The following is a 24314-nucleotide window of genomic DNA, read 5'->3' on the forward strand; positions in this document are numbered from 1 at the left end:
AAGTTGTTCTTCAGTGCATTCCTTCATCGGCTTTCGGCAGTTCCGTTTCTGGAGGTGTTGCCTTCTGCTGCTCCATGTTTCCTGGTCCTTGGTTCCTTGGGACGTCTTCTGCTGGTCGATCTTCCTGTTGCCTTTGGATGCTTCCCTCTGGATGTTCTTCGGAGATACTTGAGTTGACTTTTGACTTTTTTCTGATTAACTGTTTAAGGACAAAGAAAGAGGAAGTCATGTCCTCTATGGTTATTTATATAGGGATGTAGTCTCTATGGTTGCACAGGTGTTCATGGGTATGGTAGTTTCCTTTTTCATTACTGTGTTCCTATTGGCTGCTGTCTGTAGTAAAGAAATAGAGAAAGCATAATCCTCGCCTCCGTGTCCTTAATAGAATTGAAAATTCTTGTCACAAATGTTTGCACATTTTTAAATATACTCTCTCTTATAACTTACTTCTGTTGAAAATGTGATTCTTGCAACATCACAACTTCAGCCTTTGTTATGGGCCCAGCTAGCATCTAATAAGCCTCCTTCACGCCTGCACGTTGTTGTTCCGCAGAAAACAGACAAGTGCAGGCGCTACTGAATGTGACCCGGTGTCTGAAAATTAAACAGGGACAAGTGTAGCATATTTCTGAGAATCCCAACCTCTTGGCAGGGTACAAGAGGTCCACCCTGTGAAAATACCCGCGGGTACCCTCGACTTGCCCCCTGTCGCTAACAGAAGCATAACGACCACACACCAGTTCTTTAAGTCTAATTCTGTGGTGGTTCAATATACTGCACATGCGCAATGCCAACCTGTAGGGGTTAGCAGGAAGCAGCAATGCGTTTCAAGCCTCGTCTCGAGTTTAACCCCGCCTTCGTTTGTTTCGTTTCTAGTGAGCGAATAGTAGAGCGCCGTCCGTTGCTGTGGTTACATGGGACGCTGTTGCCCCGAGGGTCGAGATTTCGCTTTACGGCATTGTTGTCGGACCGGGAATGGCTGAGCAATGGAGCCGGGATACCGGCGAGGCCGTTTACAGATCAAGGGACCCTGTGAAGAATCTAAGAATTCGGTAAGGGTAGAGCTGATGCGTTGCTTTGAGGAGTACCACCGGCTCCAGAGCACTGAGAAGTGAGCGCCTCTTGGGACCTTGATGACTGAGGAGAGCCGACGGTGTTAAGAGGCGAAGTTGGTGATTTGGTCTGCGGGGAACTTGGATATTAGAAATACAATCAATGTTCCAAAGCCAGGTCATGATGAGTAGAAATGGAGACACTAGAACATACGAGCATGGGGAAGACAGAGAAGTACAAGGATTTGAGCACAGGGTCATAGGAATAAGTTCCAGGGGACTGAAGACTGCAAGTTGTTGTAGGGATAGTGGTACTTACAGGGATTTAAGTGGGACGGGTATACCGCGTTTCACATCTGGCAGTAATTAAAAACTGACTTTTGAAAAGGGTCGAAGTTGGCCCCTATGTTCGTGTCTTTTTAAATTTTCAGACAAAACACCCATCGCAGTGGCTGTACACGTTCTTGAAAAGCATGCAAAATGTTGTCCTTATTCACATTTCACTTGCTTTTCAGTCTTGCACCCCCTAGTATTTTCTTTTTAAAGATGTTATGTTACTGAAGGTTTTTTTCTTGCAACATAGGACTCTTGTATAGTGCATATTGTAAACTGAGTCGCCACCTGAGGTGCGGGTGAGTTTGGTTTGTGGAAGGGTGTTTATGACCGATCCTTATTCACATTTCACTTGCTTTTCAGTCTTGCACCCCCTAGTATTTTCTTTTTAAAGATGTTATGTTACTGAAGGTTTTTTTCTTGCAACATAGGACTCTTGTATAGTGCATATTGTAAACTGAGTCGCCACCTGAGGTGCGGGTGAGTTTGGTTTGAGGAAGGGTGTTTATGACCGATCACGACTGAGACCTCTGGAGTTGAGGCTAAAGGCAGTGCGAGTTTCTCACAGTGCCTTTCAGAGGATCAAAATAGAGTTAAAAATACATGCTTATACATGTTTGGCTTCTCTGGTCATATGTGCTATCCGTAATTGCCAAACTCTAATAATACATCAAAAAAATCGCTATTACTTATGTAGCTCAAACTGCTAATGATCACTAGTAAAGACAATAGGTCTGGCTTGTTTTAGGCTTTTTGTTTATTTGATGTGATATATGTGAATTCCATAACAGAAAACTCATAGAAAGGAAAAAATATACTGGCCAGGCGACAGACTGTGAAGCACAGGCTTTAGTTCACGTTCTTAATAACGCCAATATTTACATATGTCTTTTAGAATACCCCATCCAAGCATGTTTTTATCTCCCCTGTCGCACTGGTAGTAAAGTGATTTAGCCAGCTTGAAGGACTCTTTGTTGAGTCTGAGGAGATTGCAGTACTGGAGGAGTGACTTAGAAGCACAGGGCTGGGTAGAAAAGGTGACCTGGAAGGCCAGAGAAGCACAGGTTTATGGTCTGAGAAGATCCGAGGAGACAAGATGATGAGACTTAAAGAGTAACGGGTGTGAGTTGTAATGGTATTCGAACAACAAATTCCAGTACAGGAGCGTGAAGGATTCAGGGATATTAAGGTGCCCTCCAGAAGCCAGAGTGCATGAGATTCTGGAGCACTAAGAGGAAGCAACGCGCCCATCGGTTGAGAGGCCTCTAGGATAAACATTGGGGCAGGTAGACACATGAGAGCAGTGCTACGAAGGACACAGGGGTGCATAGCGTCAATAAAGAATAGTCATGAAGGACAAAGAACGGTCATGAACTGTGATGAGCAAAGGGATGTAACAGTGACGGGGCCTAAAGAACATGGGTGGTGCAGGCGGTCTGAGTAGTGTGTGTGGCTGGGACAATCTAGGGAACACAGAAGGCGAGGGGATTGAAGGAACATAGGAGTTTTAGAGGGCCTGACATGCACGAGGAGGAGTTGGACACATTGGAATACAAGATATGAGGGTTTGAGCATGACCACCTCACCTCTGCTAAAAAAATACTTTCTGAAATTACTCAGAGTTAAAGACCCATATATATATATATATATATATATGTCCACTGCCTCCTTTTGGTGCTATACTATTTCAAATAATCTTCACTACAAAGTTTTTACCTCCTTCCCGGAAATACCCTGAATCAGAACAGATGCTATATTTCATGTCATAATCTTTATTTCGATACAATAGTACCATTAAAGATTCGTAACAAAAAACATGTTCCAATACATAGAACATTAAATGCATTACTACAAAGTATCTATAAGGATAAAGTGCAGTCCAGTAACTATTTTCTTGGGGACATTGTCGGGGGGATTAATCATTATATTTAAAATGATTTTTATATAAATAATTAAAAAGGCATTTGTTGCAATAAAAAAATATAACATTCGAGGTTGGGTCCATAATTATTCAACAAAGATCCGTTGTTTGTAATAATCAAATATTTTTATGTATGTACATTTTAAATTCAATAATAACACCAGTAACATCATCATTCCATTTAACAGCGCTTTCATCTTCAACAACACTTCACTACAATTTTAGGCCTAATTTTACTCTTATAAAATTTGTGGCTAAGCGAAACCTACTAATACCAAAAATAGTGACTTAGCTAGTATCGGTCTTAAAAATCCTTTCCGCATCTCTGTGAGATCTCACACCTATATTTAAGCACAATGGTCTAATCCACCTTTTCCTTGGAACTACGTAAGCAGTACAAAAAATCAAAATGTGCAAATCATCATCTTTGGCTTTGCATGTGCATAATGTACATTGATCATTGCCATCATTTGACCACATTGCTATGCTTGTATTAGTCATCAAGACTCCATATCTATACTTCATATACAATGTTTTAGCTAGTGGTGGACGTACTTCATATCAAAAATATTCAAAGCAGGCAGTATCTTTAAATAAGGGGAATTTACTTGTTAAAGATCCAGTCGCTATTTAATTTAACCTGCTATGGTCCATATATGCCCAAAAAGATAACTTTAAAATCTTTTTTGAGTTAACAATGATGGATCATCCCAAAAGTGTGACAGACCAATCTTTTTTAACCAATTACAAACATGATTAAGCCATAAAATACTATTATTATTATCCAATTCCATGATTTCTTTTAGTCCATCCTTATAGTCTAATAGCTCGGGTGTCGACCAAAGTCTAACCCAGAGCTTTAATGGTCTCAAGATCGCATGGTGATCAGTACGCTTCATGTTCAAGTCAAGAATAACCGGTATTAATGGGGTACGGACCGGTAGTCTTAGTAAGGATCTATAAAATTTATTTTCATCGACCTCAAAAACCTTTTTGCACGAGGGCCCCCATAATTCAGCTCCATACAAAGCAGCTGATTGAGCTTTAAATTTAAATACCTCTAGTGCCGGTGATACTGCTTTGCTAAGACTATTCCCATGCCTTTTCCTAATCGATAACATGTTTTGCGATAATATCATTTTACTTTTTTCAATTTGGGTTTTTCAGGCTAGTTTAGAATCTAAGGAGACGCCCAAATAACTAAAATTCTTAACATGTTCTAGTTTATGTCCATTTAAAATCACATTTTCCCTAAAAGTTTTGTGCGGGTTTATAGCCATGTACTTCGTCTTATTTGTATTGATCTCAAGGCCCTTTTCTCTGCAATATGTTTCGAATGTATTCAATAAACATTGCAACCCCTTGGGTGTTTCCGATATAAATATGGTATCGTCAGCGAAAAGGAGGGCTGGTATTCTTTCTCCCCCCAATTTTGGAGCAACATTTTTACAGCCCTCCAAAAAGGATGGAATATCGTTGACGTATAGAGAAAATAATGTAGGCGCTAACGCGCAGCCTTGGCGAACTCCCCGTTTTATTGGGATTTGCCTTTTTAATTCTCCACCCGGGCCCCACCTAACCTTTGCATAATTATTTTCGTGCAACCTCACGATCTGTTCTAACAGGTTTACTGGCAGTCCTAGGTGGTTGAGTGTTTTCCACAACAATTTTCGAGGAATAAGATCAAACGCAGCCCTAAGATCTACAAAGGCTACGTATAAAAGACCCTTTCCTATGTTGACATACTTCCAACACATGCAAGAGAAACTTAGGACTTGGTCTATAGTACTTATTTTGGCTCTAAACCCGGCTTGAAATTTTGTAGGAACTTCTTTTTCCTCGATCCAAATATTTATACGTTTTAAAACATGCCTTGCATATATTTTTTGTAAAATATCAATTAAACTAATGTGGCGGTAGTTCGCAGGATCCCTTCTATCCCCCCTTTTAAAAATTGTAATGATTTCGGCCCCCCTCCACGTCTCCGGAAAATCTGCACCAGCAGCTATTGCGTTACATAAACAGTTAATATAGGGGCCCCAGACTTTATTTTCATGCTTGTATAAGTCCCCTGGGATTCTGTCAAGTCCTGGAGCCTTCCCATTTTTTAACTTGGTCAATTGCCAATAATGTTTCTTGTAAGCCAAAATCTAATATGTCTTTATTTTGACCTAGCACTAACTCATCATTTAAAAGAGTCACATCGTCCTCAGGTGCTTCATACAACTTAGTAAAATGCTCAATCCAGGTGGTCTCATCTAAGTAAACATCCATAGATCCCTTTTGTTTCCTATTTCCTTTAGCCACTAATCTCCAAAATAGCATTTGATCATTATTCTTAGCAGCAGCAAGAAGACCAGACCACGTCTCTTCATCCCATAATACTTTAGCCCGTTCTTGTACTCTTTTATATTTCAATCTAGCTTCTTTAACTAGCAGTGTATAACTAGTTTTAATGGCATAGACTATTCGACAATCCTTATTATACCAAGCTTTTCCTGCCAGTTGAGTTGTTCTATCTCTGCTGATCTTTTTTGGCATTTTTGTTACCAGCGGAATAAGTTCTTTGAAAAACCCCTTGTGTAAATCTAAAAAAGATTCCCTTTTCACTGGTATAATTGCATACCTACAAAAAGTATTTGCAAATGTATTATACACACTTGCCAATATTTCACTGTGTTCCAGCATATGCGCCCATTTAACTGAGCGACTGAGCAGGCCATCGCATCCACCAACTACACCCTGCTGGGAGACCTCAACTTCCACCTCGACAATCAACTGGACCCCAACACCACATCCCTCCTGGACAACCTCCACAACATTGGACTCCGCCAGATCGTGACCGAGCCCACGCACTCAGCAGGACACACCCTCGACCCCCTCTTCACTACAGGAAACTCCATCACCTTCAGCCACACCACCAAACTCCCATGGACCGACCATCGTTGCGTCCACTTCACCTTCAGAACACCCACCATCCACAGACACCAGCACCTGCTTCCACAAAGAAACTAGACCAAAATCACCGATGACCAGCTCACTTCCTCACTCAACAACTCCACCCCAACCATCGCGGAAAACGACGACCCCAACACCGCAGCCCGAACCCTGCATAGATGGATCTCGGACAGCACCAACACCATAGCCCCCCTCAAGAAAAACAATACCCGTGCCAAGAAAGCCAGATGGTTTACCACCGAACTTCGAGAGTCCAGGCGCACATGCCGCCGCCTTGAAAAGGCCTGGAGAAACACCAAATCCACAGAAGCCCACAACAACTTCAGAGCCGCCACCAACGCCCACCATCAACTCATCAGAGAAACGAGGAAAAAAGCGATTGAAGACAGAATCTCCACCCACGCACACAACAGCAAGGAACTCTTCAGCATCATCAAGGAGTTCGCCCAACCCACCAGCGAGTCTACCGACATCCCTCCCTCACAAGACCTCTGCGACAAACTCAGCATCTTTTTCCACCACAAAATCAAGAGCATCTACGACAACTTCGACGAAGACAACCAACACACTGAACCCTCACCAACCACCCCCGACACCCGGAAACCAGCGATTGATGACTGGACAGCCCTCACCACCGAAGACACACTGAAGACAATGAAGTCAATCCACTCAGGGGCCCCCACGGACCCCTGCCCCCACCACATCTTCAACAGAGCCGCCAACACCATCGCACCCATGCTCCGCCAAACCATCAACCGCTCCCTGGCGACCGCCTCGTTCCCCGACGACTGGAAACACGCCGAGGTCAACCCCCTCCTAAAGAAACCCTCAGCGGACCCCACCGACCTCAAAAACTACAGACCCATCTCCCTGCTCCCGTTCCCAGCGAAAGTCATCGAGAAAGCCATCAACAGCCAACTCGCCACATTCATTGAAGAACACAACATCCTCGACTCCTCCCAATCCGGCTTCAGAAAAAACCACAGTACGGAAACCGCCCTCCTCGCCGCAACAGACGACATCCGCACCTTACTGGACAAAGGAGAAACAGTAGCCCTCATCCTCCTCGACCTATCAGCGGCGTTCGACACAGTCTCCCACCGCACCCTAATACGCAGACTCTACGATGCAGGAATCCAGGACAAGGCCCTCGACTGGATCTGCTCCTTCCTCTCCGGCAGGACGCAGCGGGTCAGACTCCCCCCTTTTCTCTCGGACCCCACACCGATCACCTGCGGAGTCCCCCAGGGCTCCTCCCTCAGCCCGACGCTCTTCAACGTCTACATGGCTCCACTTGCCCCCATCGTCAGAACCTACGGACTCAACATCGTGTCATATGCAGACGACACCCAGCTCATCCTCTCCCTATCCAACGAGCCCAACACCGCCAGACGCAACTTTCGAGAAGGCATGGAAGCCGTCGCCAAATGGATGAAAAACAGCTGCCTTCAACTAAACACCAACAAAACAGAAGTACTCATCATGGGCCCAAACCCCGACGCCTGGAGCGACACCTGGTGGCCCACCGCCCTCGGAAACCCGCCAACGCCCACAGACCACGCACGCAACCTGGGAATCATCCTGGACTCCGAGCTCAAAATGGACCGCCTGATCAACTCTGTCTCATCTTCCTGCTTCCACACCCTCCGCCTCCTTCGTAAGACCTTCAAATGGATCCCCCTCGAACACCGAAAGGCAGTCACTCACGCCCTGGTCACCAGCAGACTCGACTACGGCAACGCACTCTACGCCGGAATAAACAAAAACCTCATCCGCAAGCTACAGAACATCCAGAACGCCGCCGCAAGACTGGTCCTCAACCTGCCAAAACACTGCCACATCTCCCAGCACCTGCGTACACTCCACTGGCTCCCTGTCGAGGCGAGAATCACCTTTAAGATGCTCACCCACGCACACAAGGCCCTCCACGGCACCGGACCAGCATACCTGAACAACCGACTCAAATTCCACGCACCCCAAAGGACCCTACGATCAGCCCAGCTTTCCTACGCCGTGGTCCCCCGCACCAGAAAGACCAGATCGGGAGGCCGCTCCTTCTCCTTCCTCGCGGCCAAAGCATGGAACGCCCTTCCGCTCCACCTCAGACAGACAACATCGCTCCCCATCTTCGCAAGAAACCTCAAAACCTGGCTCTTCGACAGACCCCCTCCTTGATGGAATGGAACCTGCACCCCCCCCCCCACCCCCACCCCTAGCGCCTTGAGACCCTTACGGGTGAGTAGTCGCGCTTTAACAAACTCCTGATTGATTGATTGATTGATTGATTGCTGACTATAATTTTATCTGTGTTCACATCAGATGTACTGTTGCCCACACTTGTGCTGGATAATAGTCTACTATAAAAATCAAACTCAAGAAGTCGATGATCACTCTCTATTCTTGGAATAATATTTAAATCTACTGCATACGTCCAGATATCAAAAGATAGAATAATATAATCAATTTTACTCTGCGACTTGCCTCTGCAAAAGGTTGGGGCCTTAGGTACATCAGATGGTAATCGTCCATTACATGCTCTCAGGCCATACCCAACGGTTAATTTCATAATTTGGAGCGCTAGCCCAGTACACGGAACTGTTTTAGGATCATACAGTTTAGGAATCTTATTAGTAATATCTTCATCTTCTAGGATGTTATCAAACCCTGTTATTGATTCATAATTACAGTTGAGATCTCCACCTACTACTATACTTGTCTTTATTTCAAGTGACTTTAAAATGGACTCCAAATGATCTATAGTTATAGACTCCTTAGAAGGAAGGTCTATTATAGATATTGTATATATGTAGTACCCTGTTATCCTTAGTTACTATTTTTATTCCCAATATATCTAATGAGTCGATGCATAATTGCACGACTCTGACATCGAGGGTCACTTTAACCCAAATTACTAAGCCCCCAGAGGGCCTTCCTCTTACAGAAGGAACTGTGGCCACATAAAAAGTTTTGTACCCTACCCTATGTGGAATCTGCAAGGCCCATGTCTCCTGTAGCATACAAATGTCACTCTTTTCAATGTAATCATTCCACTCAGGGTCATTGACATTCCTTCCTAGACCAGCAATGTTCCATTAAATCATTTTTAATATAACAGGACTTTTAAAACCTATAACTTCCACGGGCCCATTCTTTAGCCTAGCATCTACGTTTTTATCCTCCCTTGTTTGTATATTTTCACTTATTCCACTTATTATTTGGGTTGGTAGTAAGGTTTCACCTGCGCCACTCTCATCTTCTACTTCCATTTCTCTACGAAAGTTGTTAAACAATGCCTTGTTACCTCCTCCTAAAATCTTCTCTACATGTGCCTCCTGGAAACTTTTTAATATATCTTTTGGTGATTGTAGTCAATCAACCGCCTCTAAAGATGATAGCTCTTGGAACCTATTAAGAGTCTCGGGGAATTTAGGATTAGTTGCTTTCTGACATCTTCCCAACTCAACAGGTATATAAAAATAACGTAATGGTCGTGCGCTCTCAACAAGTTACGGATTATATGTGGGTGCCTAAAGTTTATAACAATACAATCACCTTGTACATTTTTTGCGGAATTCTCCACCCACCCTACCCTGCCCACCATCAGGATTTCATTCATTTTGTGGGGATTGAACTTTTTAAACTTGGAGAGCCACTCTACTACTTTATTCCTGAGGTTGGACCATGTTTCAGTTTGTTCCCTTCTTAGGGCTGGTACACCAGCTAGTACTAGAACACAGGGGTAACTTCAAAACATCAGAGTTGGGTACCAGATCAGCCTCCTTTGGACTGTACATAGCTTGCACAGGACTGTTTCTTCACACTTGGGTCATTCTAGTGTCAATACTAGTGTCTAACTTTCTCTGTGCCTCATTTCGCCCTAACTCTTCGGTTTCTCTCCTCATCCCAACACTATTTGCTAATTCCTTTCTAGGCTGCGTGGGAATTTGTTCGTTTCCACCAGCTTGCTTACTTTCCACTCGTGTTGTTCTAAGATCTACTAGAAATCTGGCCCCCTCTTCTATTATTTTGCCTCCATCCCCAATCATAGTTCCTAATTGGGCTATGGTTAAATTTAACTGATCTATTTTGCTATGCATTACCCTAATTTTGGCATCCATACATTCATTTATTTGGGTCTGAACTGAGTCCAAGGCACCTTTAAAGATGTCCACCACTGTTTGTTCTATTGCTTTGACTACTTCATCCTCTTTTTTTGGATTTAAGAAGCTGTCATAGTCAGTTTGTACCCCAAGTGGTCTATGCATCACCTCCTCATTTCCCGATACATTACTTTCACCTTTGTTTCTTGTCACTGTTCCCCCTAATCTCCCTTTCTTATCGCCCAATTTTTTCCCTTTCTGCAAATTCTTTGTTTTCTCTTTTGCCAACCTCACCGGTTTTTTGGGCCCTTAATCGTGTAGATATCCCAGGGGTTCCTACTGTGTTTGCGTCTGGGGAACCCTCTATAATTTGAGTTGGTTCTTTTGTGGGGTTACATAAAACTAATTGGGGGGTATACATTTCACTACCATCAATTATTTGTGAAAAATTCATTGGCAAAAATGTACCAGATTGCCTATGGGTTTGGAGTTTGGAGGGGTCAAGCAATAACCTTCTTTGTGCCAATTCTATTTCATGGCACAATACGGATTCTGCCCTTATTATGAAATCATCCAATGTGCCGGCAGCACCCTTTCGTTTGCTCATGATTATTTATTTTCCAATTGAGCTTGCTAAGTCAATTACCAGAATATTCTTTAGATAACAGCAACACGTTTATGATTCTTACAGCGTAATGGTGATGCCTGTTTCTTCACCCCCACAGTACCTTCTCAGCAGAAATATAGGCAAGGATTATGTCAGTTATAGTTATGCAAATCTAACCGATATCAAATTACCAAAGATTGCCTATATCTCTAGTCTGTCAGGTCTGTACAATAGATTAGCTTGGGGGGGCGGAGATATCTGAACAGTTGTGACAAATTGGCTCAGTTCATTACAGGGTTCCTAGTATGTCCCAGCACAGTCCAGTGTCATTGGGAGCTGACAATAATAATATACCAGGAATTTGTATGATTGAGGGCAAAATGCTACCCGGGTCTTCACAACTTATAATCGTACCTTTTACGGAACGAAGAGCCAAGAGAGTGAGCCCGTCCCGGCCTCCTCCATCCTGTGACGGCCTAGGACTGCCCTGCCCTCGTCCCGGTCTTCTCCCGGTGCTGCCCGCGCGCGTCCCACGATGCGGGAGCTCTCAGGGGCTTTTAAGAGCCACCGGGCGCTAGATCAACGTAGGCGGCGCCCAGGCCACAGGTCTTGCCGGGAGTTGTGGTCCCCGGATGAGGGGGCAGCAGCGCTAATGGCCCCAAGACTCGAGGCGGTAGGTCAGCAGCGGCGATGTCAGTCTCCAAAAGGAAGTGCCCTCAGCAAACGTAGAGGCTCCTGCTCCACCGGAGCTCCTAGGGGCTTTTGAGGGCCACCGGGTGCTAGATCGACGTAGGCGGCGTCCAGGCCGCAGGTCTTGCCGGAAGCTGTGGTCCCCAGGTGGGGCGGCAGCAGCGCTAATGGCCCCAAGACTTGAGGCGGCAGGTCAGCAGCGGCGATGTCAGTCTCCAAAAGTAAGTGCCCTCAGCAAACGTCGAGGCTCCCGCTCCATCGGAGCTCTCGGGGGCTTTGAAGCGACACTGGGCGCTAGATCGACGTAGGCGGCGAACAGGCCGCAGGTCTTGCCGGGAGTTGTGGTCCCCGGGTAAGGCGGCAGCAGCGCTAATGGCCCCACGACTCGAGGCGGCAGGCCCGCAGCGGCGATGTCAGTCTCCAAAAGTAAGTGCCCCCAGCAAACGTCAAGGCTCCCGCTCCACCGGAGCTCTCAGGGGCTTTTAAGCGACACCGGGGGCTAGATCGACGTAGGCGGCGTCCAGGCCGCAGGTCTTGCCGGGAGTTGTGGTCGCCGGGTGAGGCCGGGTGAGGCGGCAGCAACGCTAATGGCTCCAAGACTCGAGGCGGCAGGTCAGCAGCGGCGATGTCAGTCTCCAAAAGTAAGTGTCCCCAGCAAACGTCGAGGCAAACGAGATGCTATATATAAACCCCTTTAATCTGGCAGACCACACCGTGGAGAGTGCATCCATTGTCCCTTACTACTGAAAGTGTTTGGTGTTGTCCTCTTTTGGGTATACATTTTTTGGTGCCCCAAAACGCAGCCTTTGAGAATAAGCCTTTTAATGACCCAAAAAAGGATTGAGCCTCTACCACAGAGTCCACTGTTACAAGTCTGGAGTTTTTAATTATATGACATCCATAGGGACTTTGCTACTTGCTACTAGTGCAGGAGAAACAATGATGAACGCTGGAGACTAGGCAAGTCTCTGGGCAGGGATCAAAGGATCAAATGGTAAGTTCTTCGACAGGGCAGTCTTCCCCAGCTGGGGTTAGGGAATCCACTGGCTCCCACAGCACAGGGGAGGAGTTGGGGCGAAGCAGTCTCACCCGAAGTGACAGTAAAGAGCTTCCACTGTCTCCCTTGTTGTTGATGTACAGCAAGTTTCCTTATTTTGAGTAGCTACCTGGAGTTCCCTTGTGCTTCAAATTAGTTGGCCTTCGATAGCCCCCGTCAACAATCTTCACAGAGAGCGTGTTCTCTGCTGGGATGTCACAAAACCTTTTCTCTGGTGGGATGAAGCCTAGCTCCTATCGTCAAACTGGTACATTTCTTCTACAGGCAGTCCATCACAGATGCACCTTCTCAGGCCTAGGCTTTGTTCCTGGGTTTGGCTGGGAGAGTGACAATCCAAAGTATCCCACTCCTATATCTCTACCTCCACCACGCTGGTGTGTGGTCTTCTCCAAAGACGGGTGAAGCATAGAATAACCAACTGGCTGGTAAGCTACTCTTTTGTCATTCCCTGATAGGCAGGCTGAGTCAGTCAGGTTGTCTGCTACTTTAGTATCCTGGGGCATATTTCCTATATGTTCACTGCATGAGCAGTTTTTAAGGCGAGCGTTCTGCCCTCCTCCTTTGTCTCTTGGTACCTGTCTTGCTAAACCCAGGGATGACTGTTTATTAACTCTAGGCCAGGTGGTCCTGTCCATCACCTGGCAGAAGGAAAGCCTGAACTAAACTCAGGTGAAGGCTATATTTTCTTCCCCAACCCACCAACCTCTGCCAAGGCTCAAAGAGTGGTATTAAGGGCCCGGAATGTCAGGCAGAACATAAGCCAACTTGATTTACATGAAACACAACAGCTCTCCGGATTATCTTCTCCCACTGAACACACTCCCTGCCAACTCACATATCCCAGAAATTAAAAAGGTAAAAAGAAATTTCAGGTGAGGGATACTGCCCAGACTTTACCAGGAGAATGCAGGTAGGATACATGTGCAACTGCTCCTAAGGGATAGAGGTAACCCCTAATAGATTAATGCTGCCATGGCTGTCAGTCTTCCACAGCCTGGATAGAGAGTGCAGTAACTTCTCTATGTAAAAGACGGGTGCACTTTCCATGCCCCCTTGACCTTAGAGCCAAGCTCTAGTGTAACAGTTCATGTAAACAGGGAGGCCTTCAATTGACACACATGATTGTCATGTTCACTGAGGTAGAAATGAAAAAAAAGACTACAGCAACTTTCCAGTTATTTGCCAGGAAATCAACACAGTCCAGGGAAGCACACTTTACAAAGCCATGCTGAAGATTTTCTGTTCCAACATTGTTTTCTGTAGAAAATTTCAAAAATATGTGGGTGACAAAGGAGGTGTAAAGTCAATGTTAGTTTATGTTCATTACTAATGGAGCCCACTTGTGCAACAAAAACAAGTTACAGTTACCAGCAGACTGTGCGTGCACTGCAAAAGCTGGTTGAACAAGGTCAGAGTCAGTTACATTTTAGCTGGTCCATCCACCAGCTATCAATGCTCACATAGTTCTTCTGGTTGGACCCAGGCTACTCAAGCCCGGGGGACACAGACTCCTCTACCCCTCTGCTTCCATCCTACTTTGACCAAACATTGAATATGTCTGGTTGAATAATCACAATTCTGTTCAACATTCAACTTAGCTGGGGGACTCCAGCCACACACCCAAAGGACAGACTGACCTCTGTACCTTTTCTTCCTCAGGGGCACGGCTGCTGAGTCCTTCTTCAAAGTTGCCCTCTTTCTTAGTCCAAAGCCATGAATGCAGTCACAGTAGACATGTTGAGCTTGTCTTGAAAGGTGTCTTCTCTTGTACTTTATGTCCCCGGGCCTATAGAAGTGCACCTGGTATTACACTTCTTCGGTACAAGGTAGTAACAGGCTAGACATCAGTTCTTTTCCACAGCCAGACGGAAGGATAATCTACTTAGAATCTTATTCAAGCCCTGCTGTATTATCATTTCCTGGAATAAAGAGCCCCTAGACATAGTGGTACCTCAGTTGTGGTGGTGGAGGGCCCTGAGCCAATCCCACACTCATCATGTCCAACTTTTCAGCAGTTCTCTCAACCTATGGTAAATAAAGAAGCATGGAGAAGTGTGGCTCACTGGTTAGAGCAGGCAGACCCTGAAGCAGAGGTCAGACCCGGGACCAGGGTTCAATTCCCGACGCGGCAGGGTCTTGAGCTCAAATGTCCACGGACTCGATAATTCTCGCTTCGGTGCCTGACCTAATCATGGGTTCACACTCTGCAACTCTGGGCATTAAGCTTGCTTAATCTCCACAACGGCCCCCCGCGGCGGGATGCCTGGCTTTCACCTTGGGGATGCCCGTTAGGGGCTATCTCACAGGGAAAAGCCAGGACGGGTTCCCAAGGCAAGCGCCGAGATGCCTCCGGGTGATTCGAGCGCTATATAAGAACATACAAAAAAAAATAAAAAAAAAAAATGGTTGCACTATTCCAGGGAGTTTTCAAAATGGCAATAGACTGCTTCCACTGTAGGTGCTCTGTCAGTCTACGTACAGGTAAGTCTATTAAAATGATGTACCTTTCCAGCATACCATTGGCCAACCCATCTAAAATGGTTCTGTGCCTATCTCACCCCTTTGACCAAGAGATGCTAACCTGGCCACGGCCAGGCCCACATCAAAGACAGTTCCACACAATAATTCTCTTATAGTATAATCATGGAATCTTTAAAACGTCCTTCTGGTGCTTGTTTCAATCATTTGGTCTTTACTGCTCTCCCTTCACATTCCTACGTCAAGGATTATGAATGTTTCTATCCTTCTCCTATTCCTATTTTCCTGTCCAATCGTCAGCAAGCTAGCCACCTGCAAATGCCGGTTGTTTTTCCCTTGGGCCCTGAAAAAGGTAATTTATCCTAATCTGGGGTCATCTGTGGATGGGGTGAAGGGTAAGTTTGATCACACACTTAAGGTAAAAAATCATAAGAGTACCAGTTTCAAAATTGGTCCGACCCCAAGCACAGGTTTGCATTATTTCTGCAAAGGAACTTTTGTTTTTTTAACCAAATATCATTGGTTACTAATGAATTAGTTGTTTTATAAATATTACCAAGCTTCAAAGCAGGTTTCTCTAGCTCTCTCCTAAGTCAAGCTATGACAGAGTGATCTCCCCTTCAAATAGGCCATGGTTCAATGGAAAACCGTTTTAGCTGTCTGCAGAAAAGGCATTTGTACGTAAATGCTTCTTTTTTGCATGTTCATCCCCTCATTTTTGAAGCGATGCTGCTGGTTTATCGACTCTGAGAGTGCACTGAGGGCTGCTAACCAGACCTCAGTGCCAGGGTTCTAACCCCTTACAAAGTGTACGTTGAACTGGCTACCACTAATTCGCAAGCTGGTTTACTTATAAGTCCCTTGTGTATGGTACCCAGGGCATGAACAGCAGAATGTCCACCCAGACCTTCTTCTGTCCCCTTGAAGTACAAAATGTCTCCCACTACTGACTGCAAACCAATGGAAAAGCAAACTCTTTCCTTAATAATATATGTATGTCTTCCATAATGTAGGCATATCAAGTCCTATGGCAGGGAGCTGTGAACAATTAAGGAGGGCATGTATTTATGCATATATGTCTGGCAGCAACACTTCCAAATTGTCAGTTTGCTGTGGAAGAGGTAGCAGCCCCATTGGTAACACAGTTACCGTCTGACCACTCACCCCGGGCAACTTCTGAATGGGACTACTGAGATGGGTACTGTGAGGTATCAAATTAACCATGGCATTAAACCCGACTTGATGCCCAAGTCAAATTTAATGTCTCTATTACCAAAATACAACTTTTAGAAAGTTGCCAGTCTGTGACCCAATTTGTCCAGTAGACTCACACGGTCACTGGCCACCAGACAGCTTTCTGCCCTCCTGAAGAGTAGTGTAAACGACTCTCAGGCTTAGGAACAATAGCAACCTGCTACAGACTGAGGTGTTACCTCCCCTTCGCAAGAACCTACCCAGGGTGTTAGCCCAAAAGGCGAGCTTCAAAGGCGAAGCCGCCTTTGGTGGGCAAAAGGTGATCACACTCTTTTTTAAAAAAAAATATGTTTATTGCGGGCAGCATAGAAGACCTAATCAGGCAATCTACTCATAGGCACTGTAAAAATAAAAAATAACCAGGAGTATCATACAGGATAATACACAGCCACATGGCCCACACCCCGGAGGCTGGGCGGCGTAAAGTCGAACTTTGCCACAAAAGTAAACGTAACCAACTGTATAGATTGCACATGTATCGCTAGCATCCGCTGTTTTACATGTATGCCCCCTCCCAGGCCTTCCGTGGATCCCGTCACCCATCTGTCTCCACGGGTAATTTTTCCAATGTAAACACAATCAACATAACAATAAAACAATCCCCCCCCCCCTATGTGGCATCGTTAACAGAGGACGTGCAGTAGCCAGGTCATCTCCTCGCGGCCCAGTAGGATGCAGACATCACAATGGTGAGCAATTCTTCGGGAATCTAGACAAATCATATATCGACAGATGATCACACTCTTGAGGGGCTGCCCTTTGTTCAGAAAGATAGGCTAGCAGTAGGAACAGGGAAGGGAGGCCAGTTTACTAACTGGTTTTCCTGTGGATGTGTATCTTCCAGATAGCCAAACCCCTAGGGTGGGCTACCAAGCTCCTAACATCCAAGGAAGGGTCCTGACATTTTGAAATTGGGCAATTTGTTTAAATGAGACTTTTTAGGGGCCCATCGGTGCAGGGGTTCACCCTTATCTGTCCACTGGTTCTTAAACCAACAACAAAGAGATTGGCATGGAAGCTGTAATAGCAAAGAAATAAGTTTATTAACCTCTCATGAGTGGGACTATGTCAATACAGTACCCTCAAGCCACTGTAGGAGGTAGTCCATAGAATACAGAGGGCATGGGCCTGATATACTCAGTGTACAGCTGAGTAAGCATGGAGACTCAAAGAGGAGGTACAGGCATATACAGGAATAGTTATTGACTAACATGGTCATACAGACATTGCTTGGTCAACAAAGTGGGAGGGGAGATATTACTGCTTAAGTCAATTGGAAGAGCCTGATAATTACACTCTAAGACAGGTGCATTCTAGCAGCTACAGGCCATTCTGAGCTTGCGCAGTGCTCTGGCTCAGTACTGGAGGAGTTAACTATAGTTGATGACTCAAGCAGAATAGAAAAGCAGGCAACAGTGAAGACGGAAGAAGCACATGGCTAATGCAAATGGATGCCACAAACAAAAAGGCTCCAGCTTATGCTAACTGTAATTTCTGCGATTTTCACAACACAGTCACTGGCCACCAGACAGCCTTCTTATCTCCTGAGGAGTCTTGTGAATGACTCTTTGGCTTAGGAGCAATTGCAGCCTGCTACAGGGCGAGGTGTTACCTCCCCTTCGCTGGAAGCCACTTAGGGTGTTCGCCTAAAAAGCACTCTTCAAAGGTGAATCCACTTTGCTGGGAAAATGGCAATCACACTGTTGAGGGGCTGCCCTTTGTTCAGGTAAACAGGCTGGTGGTGGGCTCAGAGAAGGTAGACTAGTACCCAAACCAATTTTCCTGTGAGTGTGTAGCCCCTAAGTAGCGACACATCTAGGGTGGGCTACTGGCTCCTAACATCCAAGGAAGTGTCCTGACATCTTGAGAGTGGGCAGACTTGTGCACTCTGGGATTGCTAGATGCCACACATAGCCGGAAACTATCACCAAAAGGGAGGGGACCTGGTAGCCCATTGGCTGGTGACTGCATCATCCCCCCACTACACTTTCTGGGAATAAATGTAGCACCCCTGTCACCCTGAACCTCGGATCACATCGAAACTAGAACCTGGCCTTACTATGTCATGTATGCCAATTAGAATAAACCAGTGGAAACATGTTTTAAGGGTCAGAGTACATGCACTGGAAGGTGTTTTAACAGTTCACCAGAGCCAAACGTACTAGATAATTCAGTTGAAAAAATGGGGTAGGGACACTCCAAAAGATGCACTTCTTTACTCAGGATTTCTGAACACCTGTGGAAAATCCGGACTTATGCAGACTGGTATAGAGACAGAGCAAAATGTGAGTTATCCATGAGGAGGTGGCACTGTAGGTAGATTAGTAAAACATGTTAGATGTGGTTATGGGTTGATGCGGGATGCTGTGATAAATGGGGATGGATGCAGACTGTCCGTAATAGACATGATAACGGAGATGAATGTGACTTCAGTGAATGATTTGGAGACTAGAGTGGATGTGGGTCACCAAATTGTGGTTGAATGGTTGTAGAGTTCCTGTGATTAATGTGGCACAGGTAGTGGGAGATGGATGTTGGACACCCAGAATAGGTATGAGTGTGATGTGCCAAGTTGTCTCAGATTTTATACTTTTTCTCATCATTATTTTATTTTTTGTAGGGTTCACCTGCAACGGGTAACATCTACAAGCGTCCTTCTGAAGAAGGTGCAAGAGCCAGTGGTGAAGCATGGGAAGGGCTTGCTGGAACTCTCCACTTTCACCTCCCACTCCAATGCAGCAAGTAGGTGTGCTGCTTACATTCACACAGAATCCTTGCTTTTTTAATGTTGACATATACCAAATCATTTGAGACCTTACTAATGGGAACTTGTGCTTATACCAGAACAGTCCAGACAGAAAATATATGGTGGGGCGCTGAACTGTGTGCAGAATATACATTTCCTTTGACTTGCCACTTCTGGCATTCCCAAAGGCCATGACTTTTTTTCTTATGAAATTGAACCCTGAATCATATTGCTGTTTAACAGTGCATCTACTGTATGACCTCTTTCCAAGATCCTGGATTGAGGTGTGACTAAATAGACAAGGTTATCTTCAATCTATTCTAGTCTGGGTCTATATGTTGGTTGCTTTATCTTCAGTATCCAAGAAGTTCACAATAGATTATTCCATTGCTCCCTCCTCATTATGTGAAAAGGCTTTAAAATATGTGTTCAAATGATCAAATGTCTGATTTGTTAAGGAAATAAACCGAGCAATTGAATGAGACAATACCATCATCTGTTGATAACGTTTAACTTCTAATGTGTACTGTGACCAGAAGAATTATCACAGTTTTTGTCTGTGTTGTTCCTGCTCGTATGATATGTGTAAATTTAAAAAACATCCCTGTGAAGCTTTGCATGACTGGTTGCACAAAGAGGTTTTTAATTATTTTAATTTATGTTATTAACTCCTTGGACGCTCATGACGAGCTCAGCTCGTCATGATGTACACCTCCATACACTCATGACGAGCTGAGCTCGTCATGAACAATGGGGAATCTCAAGTTCCAGCACAGGAGGAGAATACCATGAGCATCGATGGTGTTAAACCTGCCTATTCTATATACACAACAATGTGTAAATCTAGTTTATTTTATTTTAGTGTTTTATCTAAGAGGTCTATTTAGCTTCAGTCTAGTCATTTTCAGCATGTGGGCTTTTTTATTTTTTAAGCAAGTATTTCATAAACTTAAAAGTAACTTTGATATGTGGTCGCCGGACTGTTTGAGACCCTGGAATTTACATCCTCCTTGGTGTACTTGAGCCCTGCAGTGTGTCTCTTCTGAAGGTTGGTGCTGACTAGTTCCTTTTGCTATGGGAATTGGAAAATTATGTTTTTTTTCTGTGCACAGTTGATCTCTCAGGTAGCTGTCTGTGATACATGAGATTGTGCTAGTGTGGATCATTGTACCTAAAGAGCTGGTTTTAGTCATAGAGCCAGACTGATTACCACCCTAAATTACGACTGCCTGGGATATTAAAAAGGTGCTGGCAGCCATTCACAGTGTATAATGTGGAGCAGCACAATACCCTTAATATCCATCAATTCAGCTTCCCCCCCAGGTTTTGTTAAGACTACCTTGTTGAAAGTGTGAGAACAAATCCTAAAATGAGGCAAGCTTTCCACGTTGATTATTATGAACATTGATTATTATTTGTCCATATGAAAGACTGTGATGTTCATATTTACAATTAGTTGTGAGGGACTGTAATGGTCATCGTTCGATATGAGAAATCAACAAGTGAAGTTCATCTGATCATCTGTCTATCATTTGTGGCGTTCCATAGGTATGTATTTTAATTTCTACTCTTATTTAACATTTGTATGCAGCCCTTATTGGAAATTATTAGAGCGGAAGTGATTGAACTTTCATTACTATGCGGATGATTCTCAAAAGTATTTTCACATCAACAGGCCAAGGGACAATTTGGTGAACATTGACTCAAGACTGCGTCAAATTACATACTTGTTTGGTTGCAGCTGGGACCCCCACCCGCTACCTCCATGGATACGGACAGACTCCTCCCGGGGCTGCACATTTCAAGGGCCAGGCTGTGGCCGTGCGGCTGGGCAAGACTACCGTCAGAGGACACCATTGCCGGCGACTGCGGTAGCTGCTGCCATCGGGCCTGGCTGCTCGCGGCTATCGAACCGGAGCCTGTGCTGGGACACTCCTTGCGGCTGCAGAGCGCCTTGTCCAGGGTGGATGTGTACCCCTTTCCCCGGATTCTCAGCGGGGGTTTCTGGCTGCTTTCCTGACAGGCCAGTCTTCTGACTCCTTCACAATTTAGGCCCCCCCACCTCCGTGGGACCCGAGGCGCCTCCCATAGCCCTGCAGGGCAGAGGAGGCAGCCTAGTGGACTCTTCAATCGCGCTGCACTTAGTGCGCAGCTGCCGTCCAGGGAGGGCCCTGCCCTCCACCATACATCATGTGGGGTGCAGGAGAGTGCTGCTGTCGGAGTGGGCCAAAACCTACTGCACCCCAATATCGCTCCCGAGGCACTACGCTCACCCACGAATTACACTGTGCAGCTGGAATACAGCCTGGCGGTGGCACCCATTAAGGGGGTGGGGAGTTGCCTGCATGCAGAAGTGGCCGGGATAGGTCCCGATGTAGCTTGCTTCTGGGTTGGCTCCACACCTGTCTCTCTGCCCATCTTGGAGTGACTGCTTGCTGTTGGGGAGCCCCCCCTCCCCCGGCGCTCGTACAATCCCGGTGGTGGGTTGGGGTGCAGATACCCCACTTGTTAGGTCCCGCAGAGCCAGCAGAGTGCAGTAGAAACTATCTGTTGCCATTCACCATGACCCGCGACAAATTGCAAAACGCTAAACAAAGCGCGCTTGATTGTTATGCCGCCACTGGGCCGCAATCGGCAGATCCGACGAGTCAGAGCTCCGCTGGTCCAGACAATGCTGCATTGATGGGTCAATACCGCAGTCGCGAGTCGCCCTTGAAGCCAAGATTGGGGCGGTGAGGTCGGATGTGATGTTGCTCCGTCAGGACAGCCGCAAGGCGATCGCCATGGTAACAGAGGCCGAAGCCCGGATCTCAACCACAGAGGATACAGTTGCCTCCCTTCAAAAGAAGGTGTCCTCTCTAGAATCCATCACTAAGGGACTCACAGTCAGAGCGGAGGACAATCTTCGCTTTGTGGGGTTTCCTGAGGGGTGTGAAGATAATAGCGTGGAACGGTTCCTCACCACATGGATAAGGAGCTGGATCCCTCAGTCGTCTCTCTCTTTATGCTTCATCATCGAGCGCGCCCACTGCGCGTTGATGCAGAAACCTCCGGGGGTGGACAGGCTTCGACCCATTATAGCCAGATTCTTACATTTTCATGACCGAGACGCTGTCTTCATGCAGTCCAGATTGGCGGGCAAGCTCCAGCACGATTCTCACTACATCCTCATTTTTCCCGACTACACGAAAATCGTGCAGCAACATCGGCAGTCATTCAAGGCTGTCAAGGCTAGGCTGCGATATCTCAAACTCCAGTATGCCCTGCTCTTCCCGGCCCGGCTGCGAGTCATTTATGAATTGCGTACTCTCTTCTTTGACACCCCTGAGGAGGTTGTGCTTAGACCGACAAATGACGGAAATTCAAGCCACACACCTCGCCACGTCTTGATTCAGAGTCGTCTTCGGAAGAAGCAGCGCAGCGCCTTCGTAAGACTAAAAGGAACACAAGCCGGAGTTCACCGTTGAGGCGCCGCTCGAAATCTCAAGGCGCCTCTGGCCCCCGGGGTGATGGCATTTTCCACGACTTCTCTCTCACGCACCATGCAGACTGAAGACTGCAGGCAACGGCTTCATATGGATTGGACTGGCTGGTGAATGCTAACTCACTTTCTCTATTTTCTCCCTCTCCTTTGATTATACAACACTGATATGGGGTCTTGAATACTATGATTTGTTTGCTTGTTACGCTAATGGCACTGTATATGGGCATACGTGAGGCCTCCTCCCCAATCTGACACTCTAATACTTGTTTGGGGATAGTTCTATGGGAATCCATTGGTGTAGGGCTGTACCTTGCCCCGTTTGGGCGGTGGTACGACGTTCATCGCGACAGATACTATTACTGTTTTGAGGTATAGGGTGGGATGGGTAGGGGAGGGCTGGATTTCTTGATTTGTTTGATGTTATTTGTTATTGCTACTTCATTTGCTGATATGTGTACTTTTGAAATTGCCAATGCCATCCATTTTATTAGGTTCCTAACTATGTCATCACCATATATGCTGCAAGATTTAACCGGGGTCGGGAGTAGATAGCTCAGAGTCCTTAGTTGGGATGTTAATGGCCTACTAGATAGGATTTAACGGGGTGCTGTCCTGCGACAGGCCAAGCGACATGGGGCGGGGGTTCTCTGCTTGCAGGAGACTCACCTAGCGGGCACCAAGACACCTTGTCTGGGACGGTTTGGGTTTGCTCACACTTACGCTGGCTTCACTAGAGGTTCCCGGGAAGTTGCAATCCTCATACATCGCAGCATCCCCTTCGTTCATAGCCGCACGTGGTCAGATCCACAGGGTAAATTCATTGTGATATATATGGGACACTATATGGAGAGCCCATTGTCTTAAGTAGTGTGTATGCCCCACCCCCTCTCTCATGGTGTCTAGTTGAAAAGTTGACAGTTCTCTGGACCGACATTCCGTCAACGATAACAATAGTTGGGGTGACTGGAATGTTATGTCCTCATCACAGGATAGATGGCATGCCACGGCTCGAGTTGCCGAGCCTCCAGACTCAAAACTATTGCCCCTGGTCCGCGACTTGGGGTGGGTTGATTTGTGGAGGACTATACACCCTGATACACATGCATATACCTATTTCTGTAATGCTCATGATTCCTTCTCCCGTTTAGATTACATCCTTCTTTCGGAGATACACACATATAGATTGAGTGAAGCTACAATTCTACTACGGGGTTATCTGACCATTCCCCGGTGTCCATTCTCCTTCCCTGGTCCCCAGGCGTTCCCGATTTCGGTGGCGTTTGTCGCCATGGTCACTAAGGGATGAGAAAGATAGGACACATGTGCTTACATTTTTAACGGACTATCTAATACTTAACACAACATAGTGGAGTCGCCAGTCATCCTGTGGGAGGCTATGAAACCCACTCTCTGGGGAGCTGACATTGCCTTCTGTACTGCCGAGCGTAGGCTGCGACGTTACAAACTGCTCAGAATTGAAGCCCAGCTACTTGATTTGGAGCGCGCTGGTAGGGGCATAGCGGGACAGGCTGCGCGCAGACAATTGCTGACATACGCCAGTGAGCTCCTTAACGAAGCCCGCCTTTATTGGCTTTCCACCCGTAGCCGGATTTACCAGTGGGGCGAGTCAGCAG

General features: G+C 46.0%; 1 protein-coding gene across 2 annotated transcripts in view; it reads left to right on the top strand.

The window, feature by feature from the left end:
* Positions 1-923: 923 nt before the first annotated feature.
* Positions 924-24314, top strand: part of MKS1 (MKS transition zone complex subunit 1) — a 341489-nt gene continuing 318098 nt past the window's right edge. For both annotated transcript variants that reach the window (XM_086954701.1, XM_086954702.1), the window contains exons 1-2: positions 924-1052; positions 19071-19192. In XM_086954701.1, coding sequence (XP_086810827.1) covers positions 976-1052; positions 19071-19192 — 199 coding nt within the window. In that variant the 5' untranslated portion in view covers positions 924-975. The remainder of the gene's footprint in view (positions 1053-19070; positions 19193-24314) is intronic.

The sequence above is a fragment of the Lissotriton vulgaris genome, chromosome 2_1 (assembly GCF_964263255.1).
Source record: "Lissotriton vulgaris chromosome 2_1, aLisVul1.2, whole genome shotgun sequence".
NCBI lineage: Eukaryota > Metazoa > Chordata > Amphibia > Caudata > Salamandridae > Lissotriton > Lissotriton vulgaris.